The sequence below is a fragment of the Penicillium arizonense genome, assembly GCF_001773325.1.
Source record: "Penicillium arizonense strain CBS 141311 chromosome Unknown PENARI_contig077, whole genome shotgun sequence".
In the NCBI taxonomy this organism is placed as follows: Eukaryota; Fungi; Ascomycota; class Eurotiomycetes; order Eurotiales; family Aspergillaceae; genus Penicillium; species Penicillium arizonense.
The window spans coordinates 1-26,966 of record NW_019173354.1 but is presented as its reverse complement, the minus strand read 5'-3'; the positions used below and the strand labels follow the sequence as shown (position 1 = coordinate 26,966).

Here is a 26,966-nt window from a genome sequence, read left to right as displayed (position 1 = left end):
TCTGTGCATGATTCCTGAGGACTCTGTGCATGATTCCTGAGGACTCTGTGCATGATTCCTGAGGACTCCGTTACAATTATCCCCCCGTCCAGTACGGGTGTCCGCACCCGTGGTGAAGTCTGCAGAGCGTAGCCCATTAAAAACCCAGTGGGAAAAGGTAGCTAGTTCTTGCAGGAGAAATAGTAATTGCGGGAAGACAGGAAGGCGATGGGGAAACGATAGTGTAAGGATAGACGGTTGCAGGCAGGAAAATTGGGGCCTGAGGCAGGAATTTGATAGGGCTGGAAAACCTCATGATTTCCTAGTTGGGGTGCAGGGGTTTGTTTGTATGGGTGGTGCGCTTTGTTGTGGTAAACAAAGCTTCTTTAACACAGTGAAACTGCGTGAAACAAAGCGTCTTCGACGTGTTTGTTTCTGCGTTTGTTTGTTCAGGGTTACAGGGCTTTGTTGTGAATTCATCCTCATGGGTATAAATCCCCTGTTGTTTACCTTTCAGTTTTCCTTTTCCCTCATCATTTTCCACAACAGCGACACGTTCTCACGTCGCTGTCGTTTCTCTGGTGTTTCTCCAGATTCTGGCTGTCATATCTTCAGGTAAGTGTGATGACCATTCCCATGTCTAAGTCTGACGACACGTTGCTGACTCGCTGTTGTTTTGCCGTCGTTTCAGTAGCGATCTAACTGCTGTGCGCTGATCATCATGCCTCCCCGCGGAACAGGTCGTGGTCGTGGCCGTGGCCGAGGTCGTGGCAAGGCCCCAGCAGCCCCAGCTCCTCCCAGTCGTTCGCCCACTCCATCTGAGGTTGAGAGTGTGATTTCCAGCTCGGACGATGAGCAGGAGGAAACCTCTAGTGCACCTGAATTCTCGCCAGCAGCTCGCTCGGTGATCACTGGTTCCGAGACTCCTACTCCCAGCGCTCCCAGCACTCCCACCCCCAGTGGACCCACTTCTCTTGCTGGTCTCCGCCGTGCCCTTACCGGTGGAGTCAGGAAGAAGAACCGCCCCCTTCGCCCTGTCGCCTATCTCCGCCATGTGGCGTGGTGCATGCACTGTTTCCGGACTTTCTTGGAGAACTGGGACACCAGTGGACCACCAGTGATCCCCTGCTGGGACGACGGCTTGTCGTCGAAGAGATGCCGTCAGTGCGCCAGCCGCAATAAGAATTGCGAGCCTGTGAGTGTTTCCAATAAGCATGGTGTTATGATAGCGGCTAACCAGCGTTTCTCTGTAGGTAAACGAAGGTATCCTTGGTGATGCGATGCGTCTCCAGTGCATTCTCGACTGGGCCAAGCCTTTCTGGGACAATGAGGACGATAACGAAGTTTTCGATTTGGACAATGCTGTCTTTGGTGACCTGGTCCAGGCTGTTCAGGCCCTGCTCGCCGGTTTCAACGTCCTCTTAGATGGTCACCGTAAGCAGTTTGGCATTGCTTCAGATAAGAAGCCAGCGAAGGTACGGTGTTCTGTTGTTGTTTCTCTAGCGTTTTGCTAACTGTTCGGTAGGACATCGCCAAGTCCTACGAAGCAGTTGTCCACAACCGTCGTGGATTGCTCCAGCCAATCCCTGTCACTGTCGGTATGTCGTCGCTTCGCCGTCTCGTCGCTGAAGCTTCGACTTACCCCGGTGCACGTCTTTCGGATGATGGTTACCATGCTTGGGCTTTTGCTGTGCGAACTTTTCGTTCCGCTGTTGTTGAGATTGTGGCTAGCCAGGAGAAGTACGATAACCTCTCTAACCCCCAGTACGACCAGCTTGAGGCAGATGTGGTCAAGGATTTCCCCGTTGAGGACTACCTTGTTTAGTCGTCGGGTTGCTAGTGTTTCGTTGGCTCGTAGGAGGGTCTTTTGCTGTTTATCCTTTCGAGGATAGTTTTTGTGTTTTCTCCGGTTTTGTGGATATGGCGGGTAGCTAGGGTGAGCTAGTTGTCTTGCTGTATTTTCGCTAGTGTTTTGTGGTCGGATCGATGTTTCCCCAGGATAATTCAATCAATTCGACCTTTTCTTTTGCTTCTGGAACTTTGCGATAATACCTCTAGCATTCCCCATGTCCGAGAGTGGTACCCATTGATTGTACTCGGAGGGCCATCCTTTCCATTTAACCAAGTAGTGTAGTTCATTCTGGAACTTCTTTTCACCCCGGACCTCCTCAACCTCCCACTCATCATCATCTTCTAGCTCTGGCATAGGTAGGGTTTCACTATCGTTTCGCTGATGCCATTCTTGGAGTAAAGAGACAGGGAAGACATTGTGTAGACGAGAGTATTGCTCGGGTAATGCTAGCCGGTACGCCTGCTTTCCAACTTTGTCAAGGATCCGGAAAGGTCCAATGAAGTTTGGGGCAAGTTTTCTTGATGGGTTCTTTATTCGGAGATTGCGGGTTGATAGTGCAACTAATTGTCCCCTTCGGAACTGTATAGGTTCGTGGCGTTTATTGTAGTGTTTCGCCTGCGATTCGCTTGCTTTTCGCCATGCTTCTTGAAGCCTTTCTCGTAGCTTTTGCAACTTTTCTAGTCGTGCTGTAGTTGCTGGGACTTCCTCCCTGGAAGCGCCGTCCTCGGCGCGCAATTGGAAGTTTGGGTCATAACCGTAAAGTGCTTTGAAAGGTGTAAACCCTGTGGTTGAGTTTATAGCATTATTGGTGGCAAATTGGGCTGTAGGGAGGAGGACTGGCCAATTGGTTTGTTCCGTATTGACGAAGCATCGAAGGTAGCTCTCGAGTACTTGGTTCATCCTTTCCGTTTGGCCGTCGGTCTGCGGGTGAAACGCTGTCGAAAATCTCAATTTGACATGGCTTTGGTAGCAGAGTTTAGACCAGAATTTGCTAGTAAAGACTGATCCTCGGTCTGAAACTATGCTATTTGGCGGGCCAAATCGGAGTTCGATTTCTTGGTGAAACAATTCAGCTAGTTGCACAGCATCAATTGTAGATGAAACGGGTAGGAAGACGGCGTATTTTGAAAATCTATCCACGATAACTAAGATCGCGTCGACGGTGTTGTCCTTGTAAATTGTCTGTGGCAAGTGGGTGATAAAGTCCATTGCTAGATCGCTGAAGGGTCGCTGGGGAATCGGTAGCGACTGTAGTTCGCCATAAGGTCGATGCCTTGGTGTGGCTGCCCCTTGGCATACTGCGCATTCTTTGACGTATTGGGCCACGTCCTTTTGCAAGTTAACCCAATGGAATTTGCGTTTTAGTAACTCGGTGGTGCGAGTTCGACCGAAATGTCCTGCGAGTGGATCATCATGGTAGATATTTAGCAGTTTCTGACGTAGGCCATTTCTTATGGGGATGTACAACCTATTTTGGTATCTAAGGAGGCCTTCATGGTCGACTAGCCATCCATGGTTCCCGCGCTTTTCTAGCTTAACGTCGGTGATACGACGGCGGGTCTCTGGGTCTCCGCCCTGTTCCTGTCCGATCTGGGACTTTAAATCAGTCGTGGAGTTCAATTCCTGAACTGACCAACCCGTGGTCCCACGCTTGGCTTGTGAGACTCCGACGTTTCCACGCCTTGCCTCTGAGACTCCGACGATTCGACGCCTTGCCTCAGGGTCCTCACCCTGTATTCGCCCAATTAAGGTCTTCAATTCTGTCGTGGCGTCTAGCCCGTAGACTTGTTCAACCACACAGGCGCGCTCAACCTCCCGCTGGGTGATCGCACGATCTCCCTCAGCGGTGCGAACTGTCATGGCGTCTTCTTCTAAGACTAGGGGCAAAACCATGCAGCGGTGACTAACGACTTTTTCACGGGACGCACGACGGCGGTACGCTGGGTAGCGCAGAGGTACTCGATGGTACAGAGAAGCTCGACGGCGTTTCTCTCCCTTAATAGACGCTCGACGGCGTATCAGCACTCGACGGTGCAGAGATGCTCGACGGCTATCTCTCTTCTTGCTAAGCTCCGGCGTCCCGGGCTCGCTAAGCTCAGTCGTAGGCACATCCTGGCTGGCCTTGGTTGCAGGCACATCCTGACCGGTATTCATTTCTTTGACAGCAATTTGCTGTACATTCACCCCCTGATCGCTAGCGAAGCGCTCTTGGATCGGGGTCGTAAGTTCAGCTGCGGGCGCAACCCGACTGGCATTTGGTTTCCTTGATAAGCCATCCGCGGGATTGGTCTTCCCAGCGCGATGCTTTATAGTGAACTCGAACGGAGTTAAAAACATAAGCCACCTTGCCTGTCTGCCGTTAAGCTTAGGCTGCTTCATAAATGTCTGGAGATTAGCATGGTCTGAAAGCACCTCGACGGGATACTTGCTACCCTCTAGGTAGTGCCTCCATTGTTTAAACGAATAAACGATAGCGAAAAGCTCTTGATCTGGCGTCGCATAACGGAGCTCCGCGCCAATAAATTTCTTTGACCAGTACGCTACGGGGTGCCATGTCCCGCTAGCGTCTGGCTGCGAGAGGATTCCAGCCATCCCAAGGTTTGATGCATCAGATTCGATACGGATCCGTTTTTGTGGATCAAAATGCTGGAGCACTGGGGCTTCTTGGAATGCATTGAGAAGCCGGTGAAACGCTTGCGTTTCTTCGTCGGAGAGCAAGACATTACCAGGCTTCTTGCCATTCTTACTTCCTCGAAGCAGGGAGGTTAGAGGTAATGCAATCAGGCTATACCCTTGGATAAATCGTCGATAAAAGTTGCAGAATCCTAGGAATACTTGGATTTCATGGTAGCTTTTTGGGATTTCCCATGAAGCGATAGCGTCGACGCGCTGTCTATCCATTGATATGCCATTCCTAGACACCACGAATCCTAGGAATTCAACCTGGTCTTGGTAGAAGGTGCATTTTGCAGGTTTCGCGTATAGCTGTGCCTGTCGTAACCTCTGTAGCACTTGACAAATATGCTCTGTGTGGGCCTCGCGGTCCGGCGAGAAGATCAGGATATCATCGAGATACGCCACACAAACGACATCGAGAAGCCCTCTTAACGCCGTGTGAATATAATTCTGAAAAGTGGCTGGTGCATTCGTAAGACCAAACGGCATGACTGTATACTCGAAATGGCCATAGCGAGTGCGAAAGGCTGTTTTCCACTCTTCTCCTTCACGGATCCTGATCCGATAGTACGCATCTTGTATATCAATTTTGCTAAAGAACTGCGCGCCAGCGAGTCGATCGAGGATCTCCGAGATGAGAGGAAGGGGATACCGGTTTTTGACTGAGACCTTATTTAATCCCCGATAGTCTACACAGAGACGTAGACTGCCATCCTTCTTTGGAACAAATAGGATAGGGGCCCCTGCTGGACTTTTCGAGGGTCGGATCCGACCATTGTCAAGGTTTTCATCTAGGTAGGACCGAAGCTCTCGAAGTTCTGTCTGAGAGAGAGGGTAAATTGGGCCATACGGCGGCGTTTCGCCGTCTTTTAGCTCGATAGTATGGTCTGTTGCTTTCTGAGGTGGTAGGGTCTTGGCATTTTCGGGAGCGAATACGTCGCGGTACGCTAGTAATTCGCTAGGGAGACCCTCCTCACGTGAGGCGGGGTATTCTTGGTTGTCTCCTGGAAGCCACACTTCCTCAGGAAGCTTTACCACCGCATACACGTACGCGTGGTTCCGGCATTCCTTTACAAATTGATATGGGGTGGCTATCGAGTATGACGGTGCGACATACCACCACTGGCGTTTATGTGGCGAAAAGTCGACGTGTTCATCTCGCACCGTTGTCATAGATAGGAGAACCGGGCTTCCTTCGAGGCGAGGGTCTCGATCGATAGCTAGACAACGCCTTTCGAAGGTGCGAGTAGTCCCCCGCGAGTCGGTCGCCGTGATAGGGACTATCCACACCCCATAAGTAGGTGTTGACCTTCGATTGATAGCTGAGATAATGACGCCGGTGAGTGGTGCGCGACGGAGTCCGTATTGCTGAGCAAATTGATGACTGACGATGTCAACCTCGGCTCCGCTATCGAGATCCGCATGCGTTTCGATGTCGCCCCGTACGGTAATTGGGATATATAGGCGGCTTGTGGTCCCAATTTTATCTTGAGGGGTCGGTGTCCCGGCTTCTACACCGACCCTCTGGCTTTTCCCGAATGCGCTGGTGCCGACTGAACCTTAGTCGAATTTTGGGGGCACTGGTCCTTCCAGTGGTCTGTTGACCCGCAGGTGAAACAGCTGTATGGTTTTTGTGGAGTTGTATTATCGTTTCGCTGGCGATCATGCGGCTTTGCGCCGAATTCACGCCGGTTTGAATATGGTTTAGTGTTTGGGTTTCGGTCACCACCTCGTCCTCGGAAGCTTCCACGGTTCCATCCTCGGCCCCGACCAAAGTTGGAGGATGGCCCGTTGAAGTTAGTCCGTTTTCGATATCCCTGTTGGTCAGGGGAGTGATGTCTTTTGTTTGTTGAGCGGGGAGGGTAGTCCTTTGTTCCCGACTCCGTTTGAATGAGGTTCCAATAGTGCATCGCTGTCGATACCATCTCGTCCCGATTTTTAGGCAAATGAAGCATAGCATTCTGGATACGTGATCGGAGGCGAAGCTGTAACTTAGTGAAGAAGTTAAGTGCCCGTTGATCCTCCGACGGTGCTTCGAAATGTCTTTCGAGCGAGAGGAGGTAGGAATTAAAATCGCTTGGACTTTGATTCGGACCTTGCCGGGCCTCTTGTAAAGAGGTAGCGATGTCGGCTTGTAGTGTGGCCGAATTGTGTAGTAACGTAAGAGTCCATTTCTCGAATAGTTCCCATGTCGTTTTGTAAGCGGTTCGCTGGGGCTCCGCCTTCTCTTCGACATAGTGTCGCCATCTTTCGCGACAGTCAGAACTCATGCAGTTGGTGGCACCAAGGATCTTTCTCTCGTCCGATCCATATTTGCGGGGTGCGCCTGCGAACATGTCTTGGAGGTCATTGAGCCAGGTTTGGCGTTGTTGTATACTGTAGTGTGCTTTAAAAATTGCAACTTCGATTTTGATTTCTCCGGAAGCTCGTCCTCGATCAGATGATGTAGAGGAAGAGCGTCGATGGCGATCCGACAACGATTTCTCGGTTATTTGGCCGATTGCTTCCTCGAGTTCCTTCTTTCGGGTAAGCAACGCATGAAGGGTTTCGAGGCGTTCGACCTCAGCGAGGTGCTCGCTAAGTTGGGAAGTCCGGTCCTGAGAATTGTTCTCCGGGCTGCTACTTCCGTCGTAGATAGTGGCGGGAGGAACAATGGACTCGGTGTCGGTTCGGTGTGGGTTCGCTGGCGATCCCCGAGCGACCGACGATCGGGTAGTCATTGTTGCTTTGGGAGGCATCTTCAATCTTAGGTAGTTGAAGAAGAAGGATCAGAATTGTAAAGAAAGGGGTTCTAGTATTTGCAGGATAGAGCCTGTCAACTAGGTAAGACGAAGATGCCTGGGAAGCAAGTAGTATATTGGAGGAATACAGAGACTGATCCTTGGAGAACCTCTGGGTTCTCCTGGAGTGCACTATTTAACATGGGAGATCAGCGTTGCGGTGAGGAAGCGCTGACGTGTCGACACCTGTATGATGTTGATCCTCTGACAGTGCGAGAGATCTGTGCATGATTCCTGAGGACTCTGTGCATGATTCCTGAGGACTCTGTGCATGATTCCTGAGGACTCTGTGCATGATTCCTGAGGACTCTGTGCATGATTCCTGAGGACTCCGTTACAATCCTAGGGGTCGGGAATAGCTTTATAGGCATCCTAGGACGAGGATTTCTAGTCTAATCGCCTTAGGAAGCGCTAGGGGGCTCTATAAATAGCTAATATAATATAAATTACTCAATTTCTTCACCATTCTTATGCAATTCTTTAAGAAATTTGACCTAGAATAGCTATATTCCTTTATTTCTACAGAGTTTTCGAAAATATTATTAATTTCCTATTTCGGATTAGCGCGGTGCTTTTAGCATATAGGTGGTAGAGTACAAAGGTGACTTAATTTTGCGAGGGGGCTACATAGTAAATAGAAGTACCTCGAGATCGATAGTGCTAGTAGGAAATACTGCCGGCAGAAAAAAGTTGATGCCTAAGGATCCAGACGGGGGGGTGTTAGCATCCAAAGGGGGGTGTCTATATCAGTCCCCTATATTTAAGACTTATTAGTGAAATTGTGGTATATACAACAATAAATTGAATTATAATCTATTCTATTGATATTTAAAGTCTAGCAGAAAAATTAGAGAAAGGATATAACTAAAATACTCAAAATTACAGCTCGACAATACATAGGTTATAAAGCTATAAAATCTTAGCATATTTGTAACTTTTGTTACCCAATTGGGTACCTAGGGGTTTTATTGGGTTACCCAGTTAGACCTAAAACCCAACTTAGGTCCAAGGTTTGGCCCTAAAACCCAACCCAAAGCTAGGTTGGGTTAGGTTAGGTCCGGGTCCAATTGGGTCGTGGAGAAGTCTACTGCCGACTCACACCAAAAAGGGCTGAACTGCACAGAAGCTCCAATCAGCTCTATGGCCCAGAAAGATTTGCTATATTAGGCTACATGTAGCAGCTAGCCGAGAGTATCCTCAATAAACGAGATCCTTGACACCACTTCTTTCACACTTCACCTTTAAAACGCTGACAATGCGTCAAACTGCTTCTGGTTCACTGACAGCACTGACAGATGCCGCATGAAAGCTAAGTTGTGGGTGTTGTCCACGGCAAATGAATCAGCATGCCCATTGCTCGACGTCCACGCGTGAATTCCAGCGCCACTGCCCACCTTGTCACAGAGAAGATACGCCCGGTGAATGTCCACGTTATCCCAGAATGCATACGGCGCTTCAAAGCCATCGCTATCCGCAATTGCTCCGTCAACCGTAGTCCAATCCCCGAAAAGTCCGTTGGTGCTGGTCTGTTCCACTGGGCCGCCTCCCGTAACGTAGAATCGCTTGAGCGCGTTACCATCCTGGAGGAGCGACATATCAATTACAGGGGCGTCGCCGAGTGACACATATGTCTTCGGTGCGGTAAAAGTCTTGAAGTCGCTGGTGTAGGCATACCGCATACTAGTGTTTAGGGTAGGAGCACCGGTGTGACCGGTGTCATCTTCAGCGTACTGGGCTTTTTAGTGGCGTAATGCTAGAAGAAAGATTTGACTTACCAATTGCGCAGCCCAGTGAACAAAGTATTTTCTCTTTGAGGCATCCCAGAACGCATCGGGAGCCCAGGCCATGCCAGCCGTTTTATCCTCAACTGTCACTAGCCGCTCATTTGTCCAAGTGACCAAATCTGTGCTCTCCCAGACGAATATTCCGCGGGATCCGGTGCGAGTGCTAGCCGCCCAAGAAGTCTATGTTCCATTAGTAACCGTTTCCACGAATGTTGCTTATACGAAAGCTGGACTAGGACGTACCGTGGCAATGTTCAAATCAGTACCTAGAATATAGTACTTTCCAGCATTGTCACCTTGTCCGACAATGATAGATGTGTCCCGAACGGCCTTTGTCCCAAGCGTAGGCTTCACAATCGGTTTGTCGCCATTGATAGGCTTGAAATCTAGAGCGTCATCGTTGTCGCTGAGGGCAAAATACACGCTATTGTCCGCAGTCTTCCAGGTGACGGCCAGGTAGCCGACATTGCTTGGTGCTGCTTTTTTCTGTAGGGTTGATTCCGTTGGGATAGCAAGGGCAGGCAGAGAGGCCAGTAAGGCGGTAGAGAGGTAGGTGAACCCTTTCATTTTGGGTTGTTCTATTGAACGGATTGATTGTTTGAGATGTTTCTCTGATGAAAGGGAAGTAGCAGGCTTCTTATGCGAGTTGGTTCCTTTTATACTATCTTCTCAAAATCCGCTGTTGTATGGTCCTGAAGGCAATTGATGAAAATTCACTTCGGTTAATTCCCGTATCGCCCGGGGTAATTTGGGTGACTCCAAACCCGCCGGTAAATATCCAAAATAGTCACGCAGGTAGATCAATTCCCGGAAGGATTTTCGCGGGGTTGATCTCACTCTTCGAGAGAGTTTTTATGGTTTCACGGTTACATGTAAAATATCCTGCCAAGACTGCGGAAATGACGTAATTCTACCAATATGGCGACTTGGCGCACATGGGATGTCTCAAGTCATCCATGGATGCTACCATGGGGTTCCGGGGATGATTCACTAAGCCGCTCTCGGTAAAATGTTCCGAAGTTCAATCACGGTGATTAACACCATCTCTCCATGACCGAAGCTGGCTCCATGAACCTTTTCGTTCTCTGGATGAATCAGCAAGGCACACCACAGCTTGTTACCCACCCCTGTCGGACCATACAATTCTTGCAGGCCTTAGCCAAGCTAGTGTCCTCGATTTGGCTCGTGAGCGACTTGTTAAGTGCGCTGTCCCTTCGGGAATTGAGCCACTGGAGGTTATTGAGAAGCAATATACAATCTTTGACTTGTGAAAGGTCTCGTATCTTACGAAATTGGTGGGCGCATTTGCAGTGGGGACTGCTGCAATTATTATCCTTGTTGGAAGCATTGAATACGAGAATTGGTTGATCAGAATTGAACAACAAGTTCCTCATGGAGATCTTTTGCAAAATTGGATGGCTGATATCATGTACGATGTAGTGGCTCATGCTTGGTATGAAGTCTTGATAGTATTCCTTGAAACGGGACCAGCTATCATTAATGCATATGATCAATGAATGGCGACTACATAGAATATAGACCAGTAAATATATTTTATCATCCATGAATTAATTGAAATTGAACTCGATATACGTTGATGTGTGCTAGAATAATCTAACTACATCTACTTGTAGAGAACTTGGGGTTTGATCAATATTAAGAAATTTTGGAGGCTGTCCGTTAATTTCCTAAGCTTCTATATCCTCTATAATGTTTCTATTAGGAATAAGGGGTTCTTAGAATGTGCCTATTGGCGGCAAGGTTAGTAATTGCAGCTTTGATTAACTAGGGCATCCCTTACCCTGCCTTTATACATAGCGCTTAGGGGTTTAAAGTTTGGCGAGGCGACGCGGCCGACTAGCAGGAGGCGACGGTTTCCGCTGCCTGATCTTGCTCAACTTTTCTTCTTTCCTACATCATGCCTGATTTCCGACATCTGAGAGACATGAAAATGCTTGTATCCGTACGGTTCCGGGGTCATCCGGCTGAATGTGCAACGCTTAGGGCAGAACTCCGACAACAACTCGTCCTGGACTGCTCTAGTAGACAAATCCACAGACAGTGGAAATGATGCTCCGGCACTTATTGCGAGTCAGATTGCGTGTGCTTTACACCCTACTCTATCCGGAAATGACCGGTTCTCCTGGTCTTTAGATAGATTACGACTGAAGCGAGTTTTTCAAGTCCAATGGAAGCTCGACCTAGGCATTTGATCTGATCTGATATTATACTATTTAGGTATATCAACGGTGTGGATATTGTATCCGCTGAAAAGCAATTTCGTGTAAGTCCTGCTATAATATACTGCAGTCTTCCGCACCTTTATCCAACTGCTAGCAGCCGCGAAACATCTTCAGAACTCGACGTGTCGTGGGGTGCATATAACGCGATTATCACTCTATTATAAACTCATTTCCGTTATTGCAAAAACATCATGCTCGTACTTTAGACCAATCCCACTATTAGCTTATCGAGGCGCGAGGCAGGGCAGGAGAACGATACTATGCTAGCCCGGCTTGAGAAAGTACTTATTCGAGCGGATGAACTCCATCGCACACTTGCTCAACAGGGATGTGAGTTTTCGATTTTTCTATCTGCAGCCGCATTCGAATTGTGCCTAGATTAAAGCAAAGGAATCAGGTGGGGTTCTCGAAGAGGGTGACTAGGATCATAACCGGGACACTGAATCCCGCGTCTGGTGTAGTATTGAGCCACAATTAGGCTATTGGATTCGAACAAGCTTCTTTGACATGTTTGAAAGGAAGGATATGGGATTTGTGTGACACGAGACTAAGGGCATGTACTTCTAGTAGGTTGATTAGACCCACCGTCGACACGCACGGCTTACTTAGCGGCCCTAGATTAGGTCCACAAAGCTTGGTGCGATGTGAATAGCCTCAAAAGTTGAGCAGAGGGGTCATAACCTCTTGATAGGGGGAGAGAAACAAACAATAACGATAGTTTATTGGTTGAGAGACGGACGGGGAAGGAGACAAGCTCCGACCCTACAAACTATCTAACTACTCTTAGGACTATGCAGGGTCACATGACCAACTAGGTCATATGATCTCGACAGAAGTCCTTATAGCAGGGTCATGAAAAGCCAATCGCCCTTAAGAGGTAGAATTCCCGCCGTAGGAGTTCATCCCCCCTTAATATTTAAATTCCTTTTCCGACAACGTTGTCCACCTTATCGCGTTCAATGTCCCGTAAAACCCCTTTTGAAAAAATTGGCTGATCTTAATGTTTTCGGCGACATGATCTAGCTTAAAGTAGACGATGATAGAATACGTTATAAGCGGAGGCTTAGAGATTATCAATGAGGGCTAATGTATTTAACTTCGGTCGCGCCTATACGATTCTGATTAGAGATAATGCCGAGTTCTTATCTTTGCCACTTAAGCATAACTATTTAAGTTGCTCTGTATGATGTCACGGGCTTAGTCGCATTTATATTAACTATATATATTGTCACAGCAGCCAGATAAATAGAATTCTCACATTTTTAATTAACACTTTGAATAAAACCTGCGAACCCAATTTGATGGACGCTTAGGAAAGTCTTATCTAGCGACTTCACGGCCCGAACTCGACACAAGACACCCTCGTTAAAATCATTAGCCAGTATTTAACACCTGACAAAGTAGTTCCGATAATTTACAGTTTTTGTCCGACGACTGGGTCACCAATAGACAAGTGCTGTGGAGCGGCGTGCCTCGCAACGTTGCCTAACAATAGGCCGAAAATCACCAGATGCAAACCCTTACTACTGCAATGGGGCCCTTAATGAGGAAAGAATGCCCCAATGCCGCAGGAAGGAGCTTACCGCCCAAAAATGGAGTAAATACTGTCAACTTATGAGGGGTCATATTGTATGGGTTTACGGCTTATTCCGCTATACCGTCTCTACCCTCATCTCGCTTGTCCCGCTCATCTAGAACCAGTTCCGTGGGCGGGTTGGGTTTTGGGCAGGCTTTGGCGATGTCTAATCGCACCCTTTGGTCCCTGACACTAGACGGGAACATTGCAGGAAAGCCATAGCACTTGAACTGAGGCTTACAGTCCTGAAACCTAGTAGTAATTTTATGCTAAGGAAAAAAATTCAACTTAATAATTCCACTTTAGCCGCCGGATCAATTATCGCGAGAAGAGATGGAAGGGTATAACAAGAAGTTTCTGACTGGCGTCAGTATATCCTAAATTTTGTTACCACTATGAGATAATGCCTTTGCAGAGAGGTGGGGTGAGTGTGAACCAAAAATAGGTGGTGGAATTCAAGAGCTGCATCCCATACATCGCAGATTGCTGCATTATCTACACCCAGATAGAAGTCATGAGGGCCAGAAGCAGCCCAACAACGCCTCCATAAATCCTGTTCGCTGACGAGTCCGGCACCGTAGAAGGGGTTGCAATGGGCGTGTTGGGGCCCGAGCCTGCAGCGTCAGTAGCGCTGGCTAGGTTCGCGGGACCAGGAGATACGACGACGACATTGGTAACCGTTACAGCCGGGCCTCCCAGAGTCAACGTTTGACCGCCGTAGACGACTTTAGTAGTAGGCACCGTGCTACCGTAGGTAGAGGATTTTCCGGTGTCGGGGTCCACGACCTTAAGACCGTCTGCTCCGAGACTGACCACCTGCTCCGAGGCTGTCGACACAACGCCATCGGAGTAGGCGGCCGTGTCAAACTGGGCCTCCACTCCCGTCACGGTTTCGTGCGCTATGTTGGTAGCAGCAGCTGGCTGAGGGTTCCCATCATCTACTGGCGCATCTGTGAAATCGCTGGGGTTGGCTGCAGCAGTTTCGGTATTTCCTGGCTTGGCAACAACAGTATCTCCACCGGCCGAGGTGCTGGCATCATTGGCAATGGTGCTCTCTGGATCGGCAGTAGCAGAGTCGGTCTTCTGTGGGGTGGCATCACTGGAACCGGTATTGTCTAGGTCGGTGGTGGTAGCAGCAGGCTCAGTGTTCTCCGGTCCACTAGGAGCCGTCGCCTTGGTGGACGCAGAGTGGGCGGCTGTGGGGTCTCAGAGTTTGAGGCCTCGACAACAGCGGTTGTCGTCGTGGGCTCCGTGGGCACTAAGTCAATGACTGGAGGGATCGCATATGGAGGGTCAAACAGACCAAACTTGTTGTTCGCGACGTTGCAGTGAAGCCAGTACGGGTGTCCATATCTCTTGACAGCTGCAGGAACGACCAGGAAGGGGTTGCACCGGGTATCGTCGTCTTTCATTGGGTGTAGTTGCGTCGCAAGTTCCGTCTGATTGTACGAGCCCGTGCAGTGTGTGCCCAAATCGCTAAGGTAGAGCTGTCTAGTACCTCGTCGGGTGGTCGCCGTCGATTGAGTGTATGGAACAAGCGTGGACACCTCAGTCAGGTCAAAGGCGAAGACCTCTCTGCTGGTCGAAGGCCCCAACAAGCCGCAAGGATTCCAGCCATATAACGTGTTGACAACCATGTACACCGACGGCGACGAACTGTCCCTCATTAACAAGAGCTTGTGCGTAAACTTAGATTCAATCACGTACTATGTGTAATCAATTTTGTCGTCGTAGAAAGTTGATGGGTATGAGTAGTTGTCGTTGGTAGGCCAGTAGACCAAGTCAACCGTTCCAGCATACCTAAGGCAAGTTAGAACTGCAGGTGTAAACATGACGGCGACTCAATCTCACATGCTGCACCATGGATTGTCCCATAGTGTCCGCGACTCGGTTTTATTGTAGTACGAGCATGTGTTGATGGCGACTGGGTTGGTTGTGGCCGGTCCTGTAGTAATGGTTGATGGCACACTGACAGTCCTCGTAGCGGTGGTCGAGCTGTTGAAAGCGGGAATAACAATAGCTGGGGAGTTGTTAGTGCATTGGCACCGGGCGAGACCGTCATTGGCCTTCCCCTACCTACACCATACGAGTTCGTCGCCCAGAAGGCGAGCAAACTGAGACATAACATTATCGCGAACGGGATGCGAGGCACAAACAAGCTAAGGAGTGACTGGAACGAAAATCAAAGGCTTACACGTAGGAAATTGTGACTTGGCCGCCGAGGGTTTTATTTAATTGCCAGAGCGCAGAGCCCAGAGGCAAGCCATTGATGACCTGGAAGACTCCGGAACGGAGCAAGGCACCGTGCCATCTTGCCTAGCTTCGCTTCGGATAAGCCTTGCCAAGTGCAGCTGCACCAAGTAAAACCTAGTGCAGTGGTGCCGTGACCATACCTCAATAAAAAGGAGTAATGGCACGCCAAAAATGTTTTAGTGCAGTTGTCAAGGCGTGTCTGGGCTCGGGCCGGGGTTGCAACATGTTGGCCGCTGTCTTAAAAATAACGCACAGGAACTCCGTATACTCGAGAAGAACAAAAGACATATCAGTTCTAAAGTGATTCGATTATTGATAAACTATTCGATATAAAGTCTGCCGCGCATAATATTGGTATTTTACAGTACCTAGATGTGCCTGCAATGCAGCCCCGGGGTATCCGTGGAGGTGGATACGCTCCAGATTGAAATTTCAAAAAGGCTTCGGACATAAGCCGATGATCTGGACCAATGATTATGCTGTAGGGTGGTCTATGTAGACATTTTCCATTCTCGGAATCCTGATCATTTTGCAAAAAGGAAGGAGACAAAGGCACGAACAAGTCTCTTATTGACCTCTCACTCTCAAATATAGATCGCCCTAAACCCGACCCGCGCTACGGCCACGCGCTCATTTTTGTATTCAATGCATTGCTGGCATTGAATTTCTCATTTGTACTCCCGGGTTTAAGGGTTTGGCTTACATGTAATGGTCTGGTGCTTCCACTTTTTGAGAACCAGTCTCTTTCTTGTACTGGAGCATGATCAGGCGTACGGGACACGAGTTCTTGCCTCAACCGGAAAGAAGCGCCTGCATAGCCATTACGATACTAGTTACGCTCCAATAGGTTAATAGGACTTTGATACATTGGCCGCCGCTACGGCACATATTTTTTGATAGCATATAGCGTAAAGCCCCCTCGGCTGGTCTGAGGCTGTGCGACGCCGGTTTTACCTATTCTCGTAAGTCTGACTGCAGTCGGCATTTGCCCCCTTTCCCGGTATTTGAATCGTATTCATCCGCACAGCTAGGCGCCGGGATCGTTAAGAGTTCGATGAGGATTGACCTGAGTTACAACGGAGACTCCACGCGGTGTGTGGAATGGTGTTAGTTAGTTGGGTTAGTGTGTTAGTTGCTAAGACTTACGCTAAATAGAATAAATGAATCGTAGCTTTGCTACCATTATTAACTTACAAATCGTCGAACACGACTTCGACAGTCCGCCCACGGTTTGGCTCGCTGATCAAGCCCACCGCCCTCCAGGAACACCTTTTCTGAGCTGTCATTCAGAGGAGTGTCCTCACTACAGCTCGAATATGGGTTTCGGTCTGCATTCTTTCATACCTGTGGCAGGATTTGTGCTGTCTTTGATGACGGCGTGTCGCGCGTCTCCTTCAGCTCTTGTGATTCCGCCCAGCCAGTATTTGTAAGTGTCACCCGTAAGTAGTTAATTAGATGTCTGTTACTAACGTAGCTCCTAGCGAGGTTAATGACGGACCATGGAGTAGCTTCAACGTTCGAATTGGCAGCCCACGACAGGACGCACGAGTCTTTGTCTCTACAGCCGCCCCTGAGACTCTGGTTGTCCTATCGGAATATGGCTGCTCGGAGGCAGTGATGGGAAAAGTCCCATCGGATTGCGCTGTTTCGGGAGGTAGTATGTTCAGCCCGAACGAGTCATCGATGTGGAATCAATTAGGGACCTTCGCAATCAACGGTGGCGGAGTCGGGCTCGAAGCGAACCTTGGATATCAGCAGCCAGCTCTGTTTGGCCTGGATACCCTTGGGATCGGTCTTGTCGACGGAGCCGAAGGACATACACTCGATAATCAGACAATCGGCGGTATTGCTACGGCGTATCCCTTCTATTTGTAAGGAGGCATTTCGATTGGTACTACTTCCGCGGCCTGCTAACTCACTCCTAGAGGAATCTTCGGTATCAACACGCAGCCGTTGAACTTTAGCTCATTGGGAAACTTCTCTTCCCCATCATACGTCACATCGTTGAAGGAGAATAACGTTATCCCCAGCTTGAGTTAGAGTTTCTGGAGCTATGTACCGTAAGTACCTAATCCGACCGCTAAAAGATTCATTCTCGAACTAGATAACTAATGGATACCCTAAGGCCTCAAGAAGGTCTATGGCCAACTGATTTTCTCCGGCTACGACACGTCTCGCTTCATCGAAAACTCAGTCACGTTCACAATGGCGGACGACATCACACGCGACCTGGTTGTGGCCCTTCAAGCCATAACCTACAGCGGAGAGAACGAAAGGTCTCTCTTATCCTCACCGATTAACATATTCATGGACTCCACAGATCCCAACATTTGGCTCCCAGACGACGCTGTGGACGCTTTTGAGTCTGCCTTTGGTCTCTCGCTGGGCAACACCACTGGTCTATATCTCGTCAACGACTCCCATCAATCTGCACTTCTCGAGTCAAACGCAAATATATCCTTCCGACTATCTGACGTTTTAGAAGGTGGTGACACGGCTATGATTACTCTTCCCTATGAGGCGTTTGACCTCCGGGCAGAGTATCCATTGGTTGAGAATTCGAGCTACTACTTCCCTCTCAAGCGTGCCGCGAACGAGTCACAATACACACTGGGCAGGACGTTCCTCCAAGAAGCGTACGCCCCTTACGTGCCTTTGGGAAGAAGTTGAAAGTATACTGACTGGTGCGTTAGATATCTCTCAGCCGATTATGAGCGGCGTGTTTTCAACGTCTCGCAGTGCACTTGGGATGAAGGCGTGGAAGAGGACATCGCCACTATTTCTCCCAAGGACGCGAATTCAAACAAAAACCCAACGTCGCTCTCTTCCCATGACTCTTCAGGCGGCTCTTCTCTCAGCACCGGTGCCATCATCGGCATTGTAATCGGTGCAGTGTCTGCTGTCGCGCTGATCGCCTTAACTGCGTTCTTCTTCTTTCCCTGGCGGCATCAGGATGCTGGAAACGAACCTGAACCAAGCATTATTAAGTCGCCCGAGTCTCATAGTTTCTCAGAACTTAGTTCCAAGAATACGGACGGAAGCGTGTTTACCATGCCTCCAATAACGCATGGGGAACTCTCAGGAAACGATACCCAGATTTACCAGTTGCATTCTGAGTCCGGAGTAAGTGCGATAAGAGGTAGGCCTGATATATACGAGTTGGTAGGCAGCGGAGTATCGCAGGATGTTGAATTGTCAGAACGCGACGCTGAATCTCTGGCTGCATTAGCAATAACTCTACCGTCCCCAGATGTAAGGGATAACTAAGCGCAACGGTTAGTAATATTTCTCTTCTTTAGTTTAAAAGAAATAACATCCGGTTGTACTTTAGTTGTTCTCGCCGTAGCTGCTACCTCGCTAGCACCTGAAGAGAAATAATTTCTAAAAGTATAGTCGAAATCTAACGCCTTTCCTCCCTTTTTACTATTAGCTTTAAGGCCCTCGGATCTTTACTTAGCAATTAATGCATTGCGTCTGCTTATGATTTTATAGATGGACCTTACACTGACGATTTTCGGGTTCTAGGCACATTTGCTAAATATTTGGATGAAGTGCGTTTACAATTAAAAATTCGCCGTATATATGCGATATGGACCATCCAGCACCTGATAGGTCCAATCTTTAAACGGCCTCTGTTTGTCAGCGGAATAAAAGGAGACTTCTTTCTGTACAGAAGCGTAAGGTCGAAGGAACTAGCGCGCCGCGATTGGAAGTCCGAAAAACAAAGGAACTGGCGGCCGCTTGTTTGTTAGGAACTAAACTATGCAAACACTGCTTACTCCGTTGCCAATGTATGTTCCGACCTGAAAAGCCCCATTTTGGTCTTTGGGTTTAAGTTGTTGATATATAGATAATTGGCCTATGACCCACGAACATCCCCGTAACTCGAGCTAGTCCGAGATGGTTCATCCCATGGCTTGAGCTTGGTGTACTGTCGCCACGTTGCAAGCCGTCATGAGTCCCTAACCTAGAGTCAGCCCTGAGTAGGCCATCCCCCGTGGATAGTGCACTTTTACCATTCGAATGCATAAGATCGCGTCTCAGCGTAAATTGAACGTTGATTTCCGCACCTAAAAATGATTTGGTAGGTAAGGTGATGAACCTCTGCTTTGCATTCGATATCTGCAACCAGGAGAAGTAGTTGGGATAATATGTTGCTATCACTGACACGGGAAAGTTTGATGAATTGAAAACGAAAACTTATAGGTTGATTAAAGAATAATCCGTATGAGCTTTTCAAGTACGAAGATTTGCTTTCACGCCATGTCTCCTTCGCTCTTCACGCTTTTGGGGGGTGTCTTTCTACACCAACGCTTCCAAGCTCTGGAAGTGTCACCCATCGGAACAGAAAATGGCAGAGAGTCTTCACAGAGGGATTGTAGGACGCAATAGTATCCAGCTAAGCTGGCAATGAACCCGAATGCACCAGCAGCGGTGATAAGATTCGCACTGGTTTCAACCAACCCGTCGCCCAACGCAAAGCTGGATGCAGCATCGAGAATGAGACACAGCTCAAGTCCGAGGAACAAAATAATGTAAACAATGTTCCTGTTCGGGAATATCAGCTTTCGTATTAGGAGTATGTAGATTGAACGAACTCACAGAGCGCAGCTGGCCAGCAGGAAAAAGAGATTGAAAACTGCCCAGACTAGAGGGAAATATCAGAGAAAGAATATAAGACACAACAAAAACATGCTACTTACTTAAAACAAAGAATCCGAGCGCATTGTGATATTCCGCGGTGTAACCGCCATACGCATCAGCGATGCCTAATGAGGGAATCAAAATTACTCCGTACCCGCCATAAAATAATGCTTAACGATGAGATGCCGATTAGCCAAGCCATACCAAAAGTAATGTTTCTTGAGACAAACCATATGCAGAAAGAACCGTGTAAGAGAATGTATTCCCTCGGACCATCTCCCACTGTGCGGAAATAAGTAGACCAATTCCAGCAACGAAGCAAAGATCACCCATGAAGATTGTTTGCGTGAATACCCCACGGAAGTTCATCATGGCCAAAGACAGGGATAAAAAAGTGGTAGCAAAACCACCCATCGCCAAAGGCGCCTATTCCGACGAAGATAGCATGTTAGTACGTACCCTGGCTCCAAACCCAACGTAATTCAAGGCTCTTACGGGGTTTGCGAGATAAGCTCCGGGCTTCATGGTGGATTGTGCTGGTTTCGGGACCATTGACTCATTTTCCTTCACGGTTGACATTTCCTCGGATAACATCAGTATATTGGCAATGAGGCCTCGGCGAATCTATCACAAATCCTAATTTCCTAACTTTTCTTCGTTCTTTAAGTGAAAGACATTATATACGATTCCTTTCCTAATTGATGGACCCGGACAGACCCGAATCAATTGGAACGCCCGAGGTTGTTATGACCATTCGCAGAAGAAAAAGCAGTTTTATGACACATTTGAACCATCAAAAATGTAATAGCACTGGAGATCGGCGAATACTCTGGGCGAATTTGTGGGTCTCGCCCCGCCTTCCTGGGGGCGGCCATTGGGAAGGAACCGCCGCCAGACTTGCGGCCGATTTAGCGTTCAATTCCTAATTTCCATTACGCTACTCTTTGATACCCCAACATCACAATTTATTAGACGGTTGACACCCTATCATCTGGGCTTCGAATGCTCCCTAGTTGCAATTGAAAAACTGCAATTCTAGATGCTAAGCTATACTCGACTTTCATAAATAAATATCCATATATTCTACGTCTGTCAGCGCGCGCGCGCGCACCCCCAACATGTTCACCTGTGTAGGTAGTATCTGCCCGGTTCGTCGCGTCGATCTTGATTTCCCCGGCTATCATAAAGTAGCGCACTAAGATTTTCAATGCCCGGAACCAGCGTTATTAATTTTGCATTAAAGCTTCTAGTACGATCCATACACTTTAGGTCAGGATGATCAATCGAGGGGTAATAATTCTTTACCTCAATATGACAACATATTTGAACGCTTGACTCCTTAAAGCTTATGCTTCAAATTCTCCCTAGTTTCATTCTATACTGAGGAACGTGTCATCCCCAGGCGGAGGAGACATAGGATGCAGCATGAGGCAAGCAAATACATCCTTCTATGCGCCTTTCTTTATCATGTGGATCTTTCCACCTCCTCCCTCTTCGGAAGGGGTGCCTAGAAGACGGACGGTGAAACCGTGCCCTTTGGTGCATCGGTGCTACAAAGTTTCGCAAGTAGACAAGATTGCTGCGATGGCGCTCGTTGCTATCGGATTATGGCCACATCCATGTCCAATTCCCCGGAACCCATCATATTCGGCATTGAACGCCACTACTCTGCCTCCAGAGCCATGAGTATACCCAATCAAGAAAGAAGTTTCTAACTTATAGGGACTCCGCCGAACCTGATATCCTTCAGCCTCAAGGCTTTCAGACGTAGCACAGATTCTGTTGTGCGCTTTGCACTTCTCAAAAGCAAGCTCGTAATTTGTCCAGATCTACGGTGGTCAGAACATTGTTTGTGGCACGTTAGAATCGGAATGCTTACAAACTGATTGATTTCTCTGAGCTCTGCATCATATTTCCGCATGGCTCTTTGAATGCCTTCGAGGTACTTGCCCGTAGTTTTAGGTTCCTGCATACTGTCTTTGATAGCTACGATTAACTCAAGATAGATTAGAAGATAACACGGATTGTACTCTCTGAGAGCTACTGGCTGCTAATGCAACCAACTATCTTTCTAGGTTATATTTACATTAATCTTATTATTTACTATGTGTATAAATAGCTGCATACGAGTATTTAAACCAAATAAACTTATGCTTGTTGAAATATCGAGTTATAAATATCCCATTTACTACGGTGTTCTGGGGTGCGCAGCTCGGTGGTGAATTAGGTCATCCGAACGCGTTGAATTAGTTAAGTTAGTTATCAATCCACTATTTATAAGCACCCTACCTTGAAACGAAATGGGCATCACACCCCTGACCCACTTTTTGCCCCATACTGAAGGAAACCATAGGATAGGCATTGCAGTGCGATGCTCAAACCCTCAGGGAATAGGGGGCTTGTGGTTATCTTTTCCGATCGGTCAAATGCTTTCATGTTTAAAATCCCCGCTTCAGATGCAGGGCATACAAGTCCATTACGAGTGTAATGGGGAATAACCCACCTGTCTCACACTAGATACACCATGGCCATGGTCGGGATACGCGTTCTATAGGTGAGAGAGTGATGAATTAAGAATGGTGAATGGCTTTAGCCGTGTAACGATTAATGCCCTAGAGATGAATAGTATTCTATCTACTAATAAAAACTTAATAGACCCATTTCTCAATTGCGAATCCTAAGACATACTGTCACATACATGTGTAGCTATACGTACTTGATTTCCTCTGCTAGGCGGGGCTTTCCTATCTTAGCTGCCGCCGTTTTTATGAGGGCGCTCAGAATCAGGCTCACTATATAGTTTTTTAGTCCGGGCTCAGTGCTCATGTCACGATTTGTACTGTATCCGGCCAATTGGAGATGTAAATGACTCTGCATTTCCATTACCCCTATTTCTCGCCATTTATGGGTCCATTCTAGCTACACAAGCTATGCCCACGGATCATCTATAGCGGTTTCATGCAGTATTCGTAAGGTAATTGCGACAGCTCAGACCAATCACGTGATGAATTAGTGAAGCCCAATGATCGCTCACTAAGTCTGATTGGATGCTTACTGACCGCTCACTGGTATAGTTACTTTAAGACTGCTCAGAGTCATCTATTGAGCACTCAGTCTACGCTCAGACCATACCTAAAGAAGCACTTTATCCCATAATACTATTTACATTGCGACTACTTTTGATGGCCCTCAATTTTCACCATGCTCCTGTTTCTGGAGGTGCTACGTTTTCCAACTGCTCTACGCACGTAATCTTGTAGCAGAGCATCTGAAACAACATCAATGTTCGTATAACACAATGATAGGAATCGTTGATTCGGGGGAGTTTCCGTCAGACTATACATGACCTCTCCAAGTCGATTCCAAGAATTCCCGGACAGTCCTGGGTTTGAAGCCTGGGAATCTATTCCCAATTCGCCCTTCGACTGGTAACTGAAAGCCTCTTGCAAGGTAGAGTTGATACCCGAATATACTGTAGTCTAGCTGTTCATTTGGCTGAATGCCACTCCCTTCTGAAATCTTCAATATAGGAATGTTGCCTTTGTCGATGTCCTCGGCCTTCAAATAGGTGACTTTAAACTTTTCGCCTTCATATCATAGTTAGAATAAACTGCATATCGTGCGAGAAAGAGGTACCTACCGCGGGTTTCCTCTGCTATTCTCAAGACCTCACTCAAAGTGGTATCATCCCCGTTGCAAAAGCTGAATTCAGACCATTCGTCGACATCTAACAGCTTGGCAACTAAGGTTGCAGCATCATAGCTGTAAATCATGGTTATAGGGGTATTTCCATCCCCCGGAATGCAGGCTTCTCGATTGTGAACATCAATGACAATGTTCATTGGGGGGATATTTGATCGGGCGTACGGCATTCCTAGGAAATCCATGAATGCGCCACAAACAGGGCGGGTATAGGTCAACTTGCTATTCTTGAGAAGTTCTGCAGCCATCAAGAACCAGTCGAGTCCTGGGTCAATATGCCTTCTCCTGCCGGTGTGTAAGCAGCGGTTACAAAAAGAGCATCCGGGGTATAGCCCAGGGGAAGCCAAGGGAGTTGATACTCTTCACGTGTAAAATAGCCAAACTCGCTCGTTATGAACCTTTGTACTGAGTTTGCCTGGTCGGCAGCTTTGATTAAATTGAGCTGGGCTTGGGAGCATTCATCTCCCAACATACCAATAGCACAGATCACCGTCTGTACTGTATGGCGCTCTAGTTGTTGCACAAGTGCCGAGCGATCATCATAGTCTACTTGTACATATTGTACGTTGCTGACTGGTGACTCGACGTGTTCCTTTGTCAAATTCTCAATGGGTATGCACTCTTGAGGAATTAGGGGGGTTTCTTTATTAGGACATACCCTTCGTGTTAGAGCCATCACGGAATATTTATTCTCATTCAGGATCTGTTCCACAATTGTTCTTCCTACGGCGCCAGTCGCGCCGGCTACTGCAACTGTTAAGACCATGGTTGCATGGGAAAGAGTAGACAAGATCGAGGTTCGTCTCCTGCGGGGCGATCCAATAACACGTGAGTCGCTTAAATCCACACAGGTTGTGGGCGGTCACAGCGGATACCACTTTCCCCAAGTAGGCAAAGTGGGCCTACCCCTCGGAGCCCCTCGATATTTTTATCGGCGAAACCACCAGCGCGGCAATTATGAAGGGTTGGATCACAGGAAATTCGTATTGTGTAATTGTACCGAGGGAATCAAAAACGAGATGATTAATCGATTGATTGAAGAACCATCTATGACACCAATGTTGAGAGAGGTCTCTATGCATGTGTCGTGATTCTGACGGTATAGAGTACAGTGAGCTTTGATTGGCCAGCGCCCATAAATAGTGAGAAATAGGGGTAATGAAATACAGAGTCATTGATATCTCCATTGGCCGAATACATGAAAAAGTGGTGACTTATTTCTCTATGTGGTTCACTTCGATCTTTAGCTAGCTAACAAAGAACAGAACTGCGTCCGAATTAGCACTCAGCGCCCCTTTAAGAATCCGAGAGACAATAATAACAGCTAACAAAACACTTTTGGGCGATATCTCCTAACGGAGACCGCGACTACTCACATCCGTACGGCATCGAGCGCAGCGTCTACATTAGGGCTCCGAAAGGAATATGAATATAAATTAAGTCTCCTATTCATACTCTGAGAGAGCATACAGTACCGTTCATGTTGTTACAACCTGCACGATGACGAACTGGTCATTTTTCATCCTGCGGGCATTAGATTCGAGTCCCGACGCCGGCACAACAATAACCATCATCAAGTCTCCGTGGAGAGACACTACGGTCCGGGGTAATGGAATACCCCAGCCTTTTCACAGGTCAAATTGAACCAAGACAGGCCTTCACCGGTGAGACTCAAAGTTCACTGCAGGAAGTTCGGAACAATACCGTGGAGACAATCGTGTATATACATCATAGTGGTAGCCACCATATCGCCAAAAGCGTTAGATTTTAAACCACAACCCACTAGGCTGGGTACGGATTTGTATTTTGGTCTAGTTGGGAAATCAACTAAAAGCGAGGGTCAGGGTAAATGAAACCATCCACCCACCCATCCATACTATAACAAGAGCTTGAATGTTGCTTGCCAAGCATTTAGTGTAGGGGCAGCATTTTGTCAAAGTCTATGCAATTATTGAATCAATCTCTTGTTTGTTCAAGTTCGGACAGAACATATGGAAACAGCTATTCCGGCTATTTTACCTAGTGATAAAAGAGAACGCAAGCTCCGATGAGCTAAACCTTCATGTTTAGTAAAACAAGAACGGAAGTTTTTATCCAGAACAGATATCATCTGGAATCGTTGACTCTCAAGAATACCTCAAGATCTAACTATGAAGGGAGAGGCATTTACAAGGCACTTTTATGCCACGACCCTTATAATGACTTAAAAGCAGATGAGCTTATAGAACGAAGCATCAAGCTTGCGGTATACGAAAATTTTGTGATATAAATTCAAGACCAACTTATTCTAGCCTTTAGTTGCTTAGTTGGCTATAAAAGCTGTCTTCAGGTATATCTTATGAAAATGAGGCACTAACGGTATAACTCTCTCGCCTATGAACCCTTATAAAGCATGTATATTGAGGGAGCTTCTACAGCTTGGTTTGTCTTTGGTGTTTCTATATAGGGGTTGTTTACCCGCTCTCTAACTCTTATAGTCGCCTACATTTCTTAACTTTCCCGCATACTTGTTCATGTACATGTACTCAAAATAAAAGTCATTCGAAGAACGCTTGTTCTGTGTGCAGTTATCTGTGCAATTATCCTCTAAGCGGGTAGGTAGCAAGTCTAAATATATATAAGTATTGACGTATCATAGTTTGGCAGTCCGACGTCTAATGATAGCCACGGTGGCTTAGGTGCCATTGTAGTGAGTCAAAGATCATTTTCGATATTCAAGCTACTTACTAGGCATAAAAGAACATAGATTTTCCTGCTTTTCCCGCTTCCGATCGTTTAGCGAAGATGTCTACAGAGAAACGCAGTGTAACCCCTCCTAACCTTCCTGCTACGTCGAATAGGGCCTAACTTTGCTAAACAGTCGAAGCCATTTAGCAATTGTGACTAGACGTATAGGGTTGCATATACCAAAGTTACTAGAGAAGAAAATATTAACCGTTGCCTCGAAGATGTCAAGAATTTGATATGTGTAGTAAGTCTAAACACCCACACGAGGGTGGTATACCTAAACCAACTATGCCTTTTCCTTGTAAAAATATACGTCTGCTTTAATCACCGAGTAATCCCTTTTTCTTCAAACCATTTTACTTAAGACAGAATCCTGACTAAATCATCACCGAGTGAAAGAATCTTATTGAGCCCTGCAAAGAAGCTGTTAGAAGCTTGTAATTATAGAAACCATTACACATTTGGGGTACTGACGGGATGTGAATATCAAGAACGGAACCCAACAGGTACCCTATCATTTGGGGCTTGCTGCGGAAGGCTGGTAATCAGTAATATCACATTCGCCTGCAGTCGACTACTTTCAATTTACCAGTCCCTCAATTTCACCACTCTCTCCCAATTCATCACTCTCTCCCAATTCATCACTCTCTCCCAATTTATCACTCTCTCCCAATTCATCACTCTCTCCCAATTCATCACTCTCTCCCAATTCATCACTCTCTCCCAATTCATCACTCTCTCCCAATTCAT

The 26,966-nt window shown here is 47.4% G+C and overlaps 6 protein-coding genes across 6 annotated transcripts; 2 read left to right on the top strand and 4 right to left on the bottom strand.

The window, feature by feature from the left end:
- Positions 1-700: 700 nt before the first annotated feature.
- PENARI_c077G10278 (uncharacterized protein) lies at positions 701-1,804 on the top strand (the record flags this gene model as incomplete). Its single annotated transcript, XM_022637673.1, has 3 exons — positions 701-1,174; positions 1,233-1,454; positions 1,505-1,804. The coding sequence occupies 3 exons, from the start codon at positions 701-703 to the stop codon at positions 1,802-1,804; spliced, it is 996 nt and encodes a 331-aa protein (XP_022482474.1).
- Positions 1,805-1,987: 183 nt separating this feature from the next.
- On the bottom strand, positions 1,988-7,227 carry PENARI_c077G11892 (uncharacterized protein; the record flags this gene model as incomplete). The annotated part of the gene is made up of 2 exons (XM_022637674.1): positions 1,988-5,915; positions 6,029-7,227. 2 exons carry the CDS (start codon positions 7,225-7,227, stop codon positions 1,988-1,990), a joined length of 5,127 nt encoding a protein of 1,708 aa, XP_022482470.1.
- A 1,301-nt stretch (positions 7,228-8,528) lies between these two features.
- Positions 8,529-9,638, bottom strand: PENARI_c077G05015 (glycoside hydrolase family 43 protein; the record flags this gene model as incomplete). Its single annotated transcript, XM_022637671.1, has 3 exons — positions 8,529-9,017; positions 9,063-9,251; positions 9,315-9,638. The coding sequence occupies 3 exons, from the start codon at positions 9,636-9,638 to the stop codon at positions 8,529-8,531; spliced, it is 1,002 nt and encodes a 333-aa protein (XP_022482473.1).
- Positions 9,639-13,385: 3,747 nt separating this feature from the next.
- On the bottom strand, positions 13,386-15,018 carry PENARI_c077G07662 (uncharacterized protein; the record flags this gene model as incomplete). Its single annotated transcript, XM_022637672.1, has 5 exons — positions 13,386-14,086; positions 14,194-14,546; positions 14,598-14,690; positions 14,742-14,910; positions 14,967-15,018. The coding sequence occupies 5 exons, from the start codon at positions 15,016-15,018 to the stop codon at positions 13,386-13,388; spliced, it is 1,368 nt and encodes a 455-aa protein (XP_022482471.1).
- Positions 15,019-16,459: 1,441 nt separating this feature from the next.
- PENARI_c077G04647 (uncharacterized protein) lies at positions 16,460-18,579 on the top strand (the record flags this gene model as incomplete). The annotated part of the gene is made up of 6 exons (XM_022637670.1): positions 16,460-16,569; positions 16,625-17,014; positions 17,069-17,178; positions 17,269-17,779; positions 17,837-18,266; positions 18,574-18,579. The coding sequence occupies 6 exons, from the start codon at positions 16,460-16,462 to the stop codon at positions 18,577-18,579; spliced, it is 1,557 nt and encodes a 518-aa protein (XP_022482475.1).
- Positions 18,580-19,399: 820 nt separating this feature from the next.
- Positions 19,400-23,737, bottom strand: PENARI_c077G00441 (uncharacterized protein; the record flags this gene model as incomplete). The annotated part of the gene is made up of 9 exons (XM_022637669.1): positions 19,400-19,691; positions 19,746-19,791; positions 19,847-19,912; positions 20,018-20,213; positions 20,283-20,411; positions 21,524-21,616; positions 21,667-21,773; positions 23,261-23,374; positions 23,428-23,737. 9 exons carry the CDS (start codon positions 23,735-23,737, stop codon positions 19,400-19,402), a joined length of 1,353 nt encoding a protein of 450 aa, XP_022482472.1.
- Between the last annotated feature and the right edge of the window lie 3,229 nt (positions 23,738-26,966).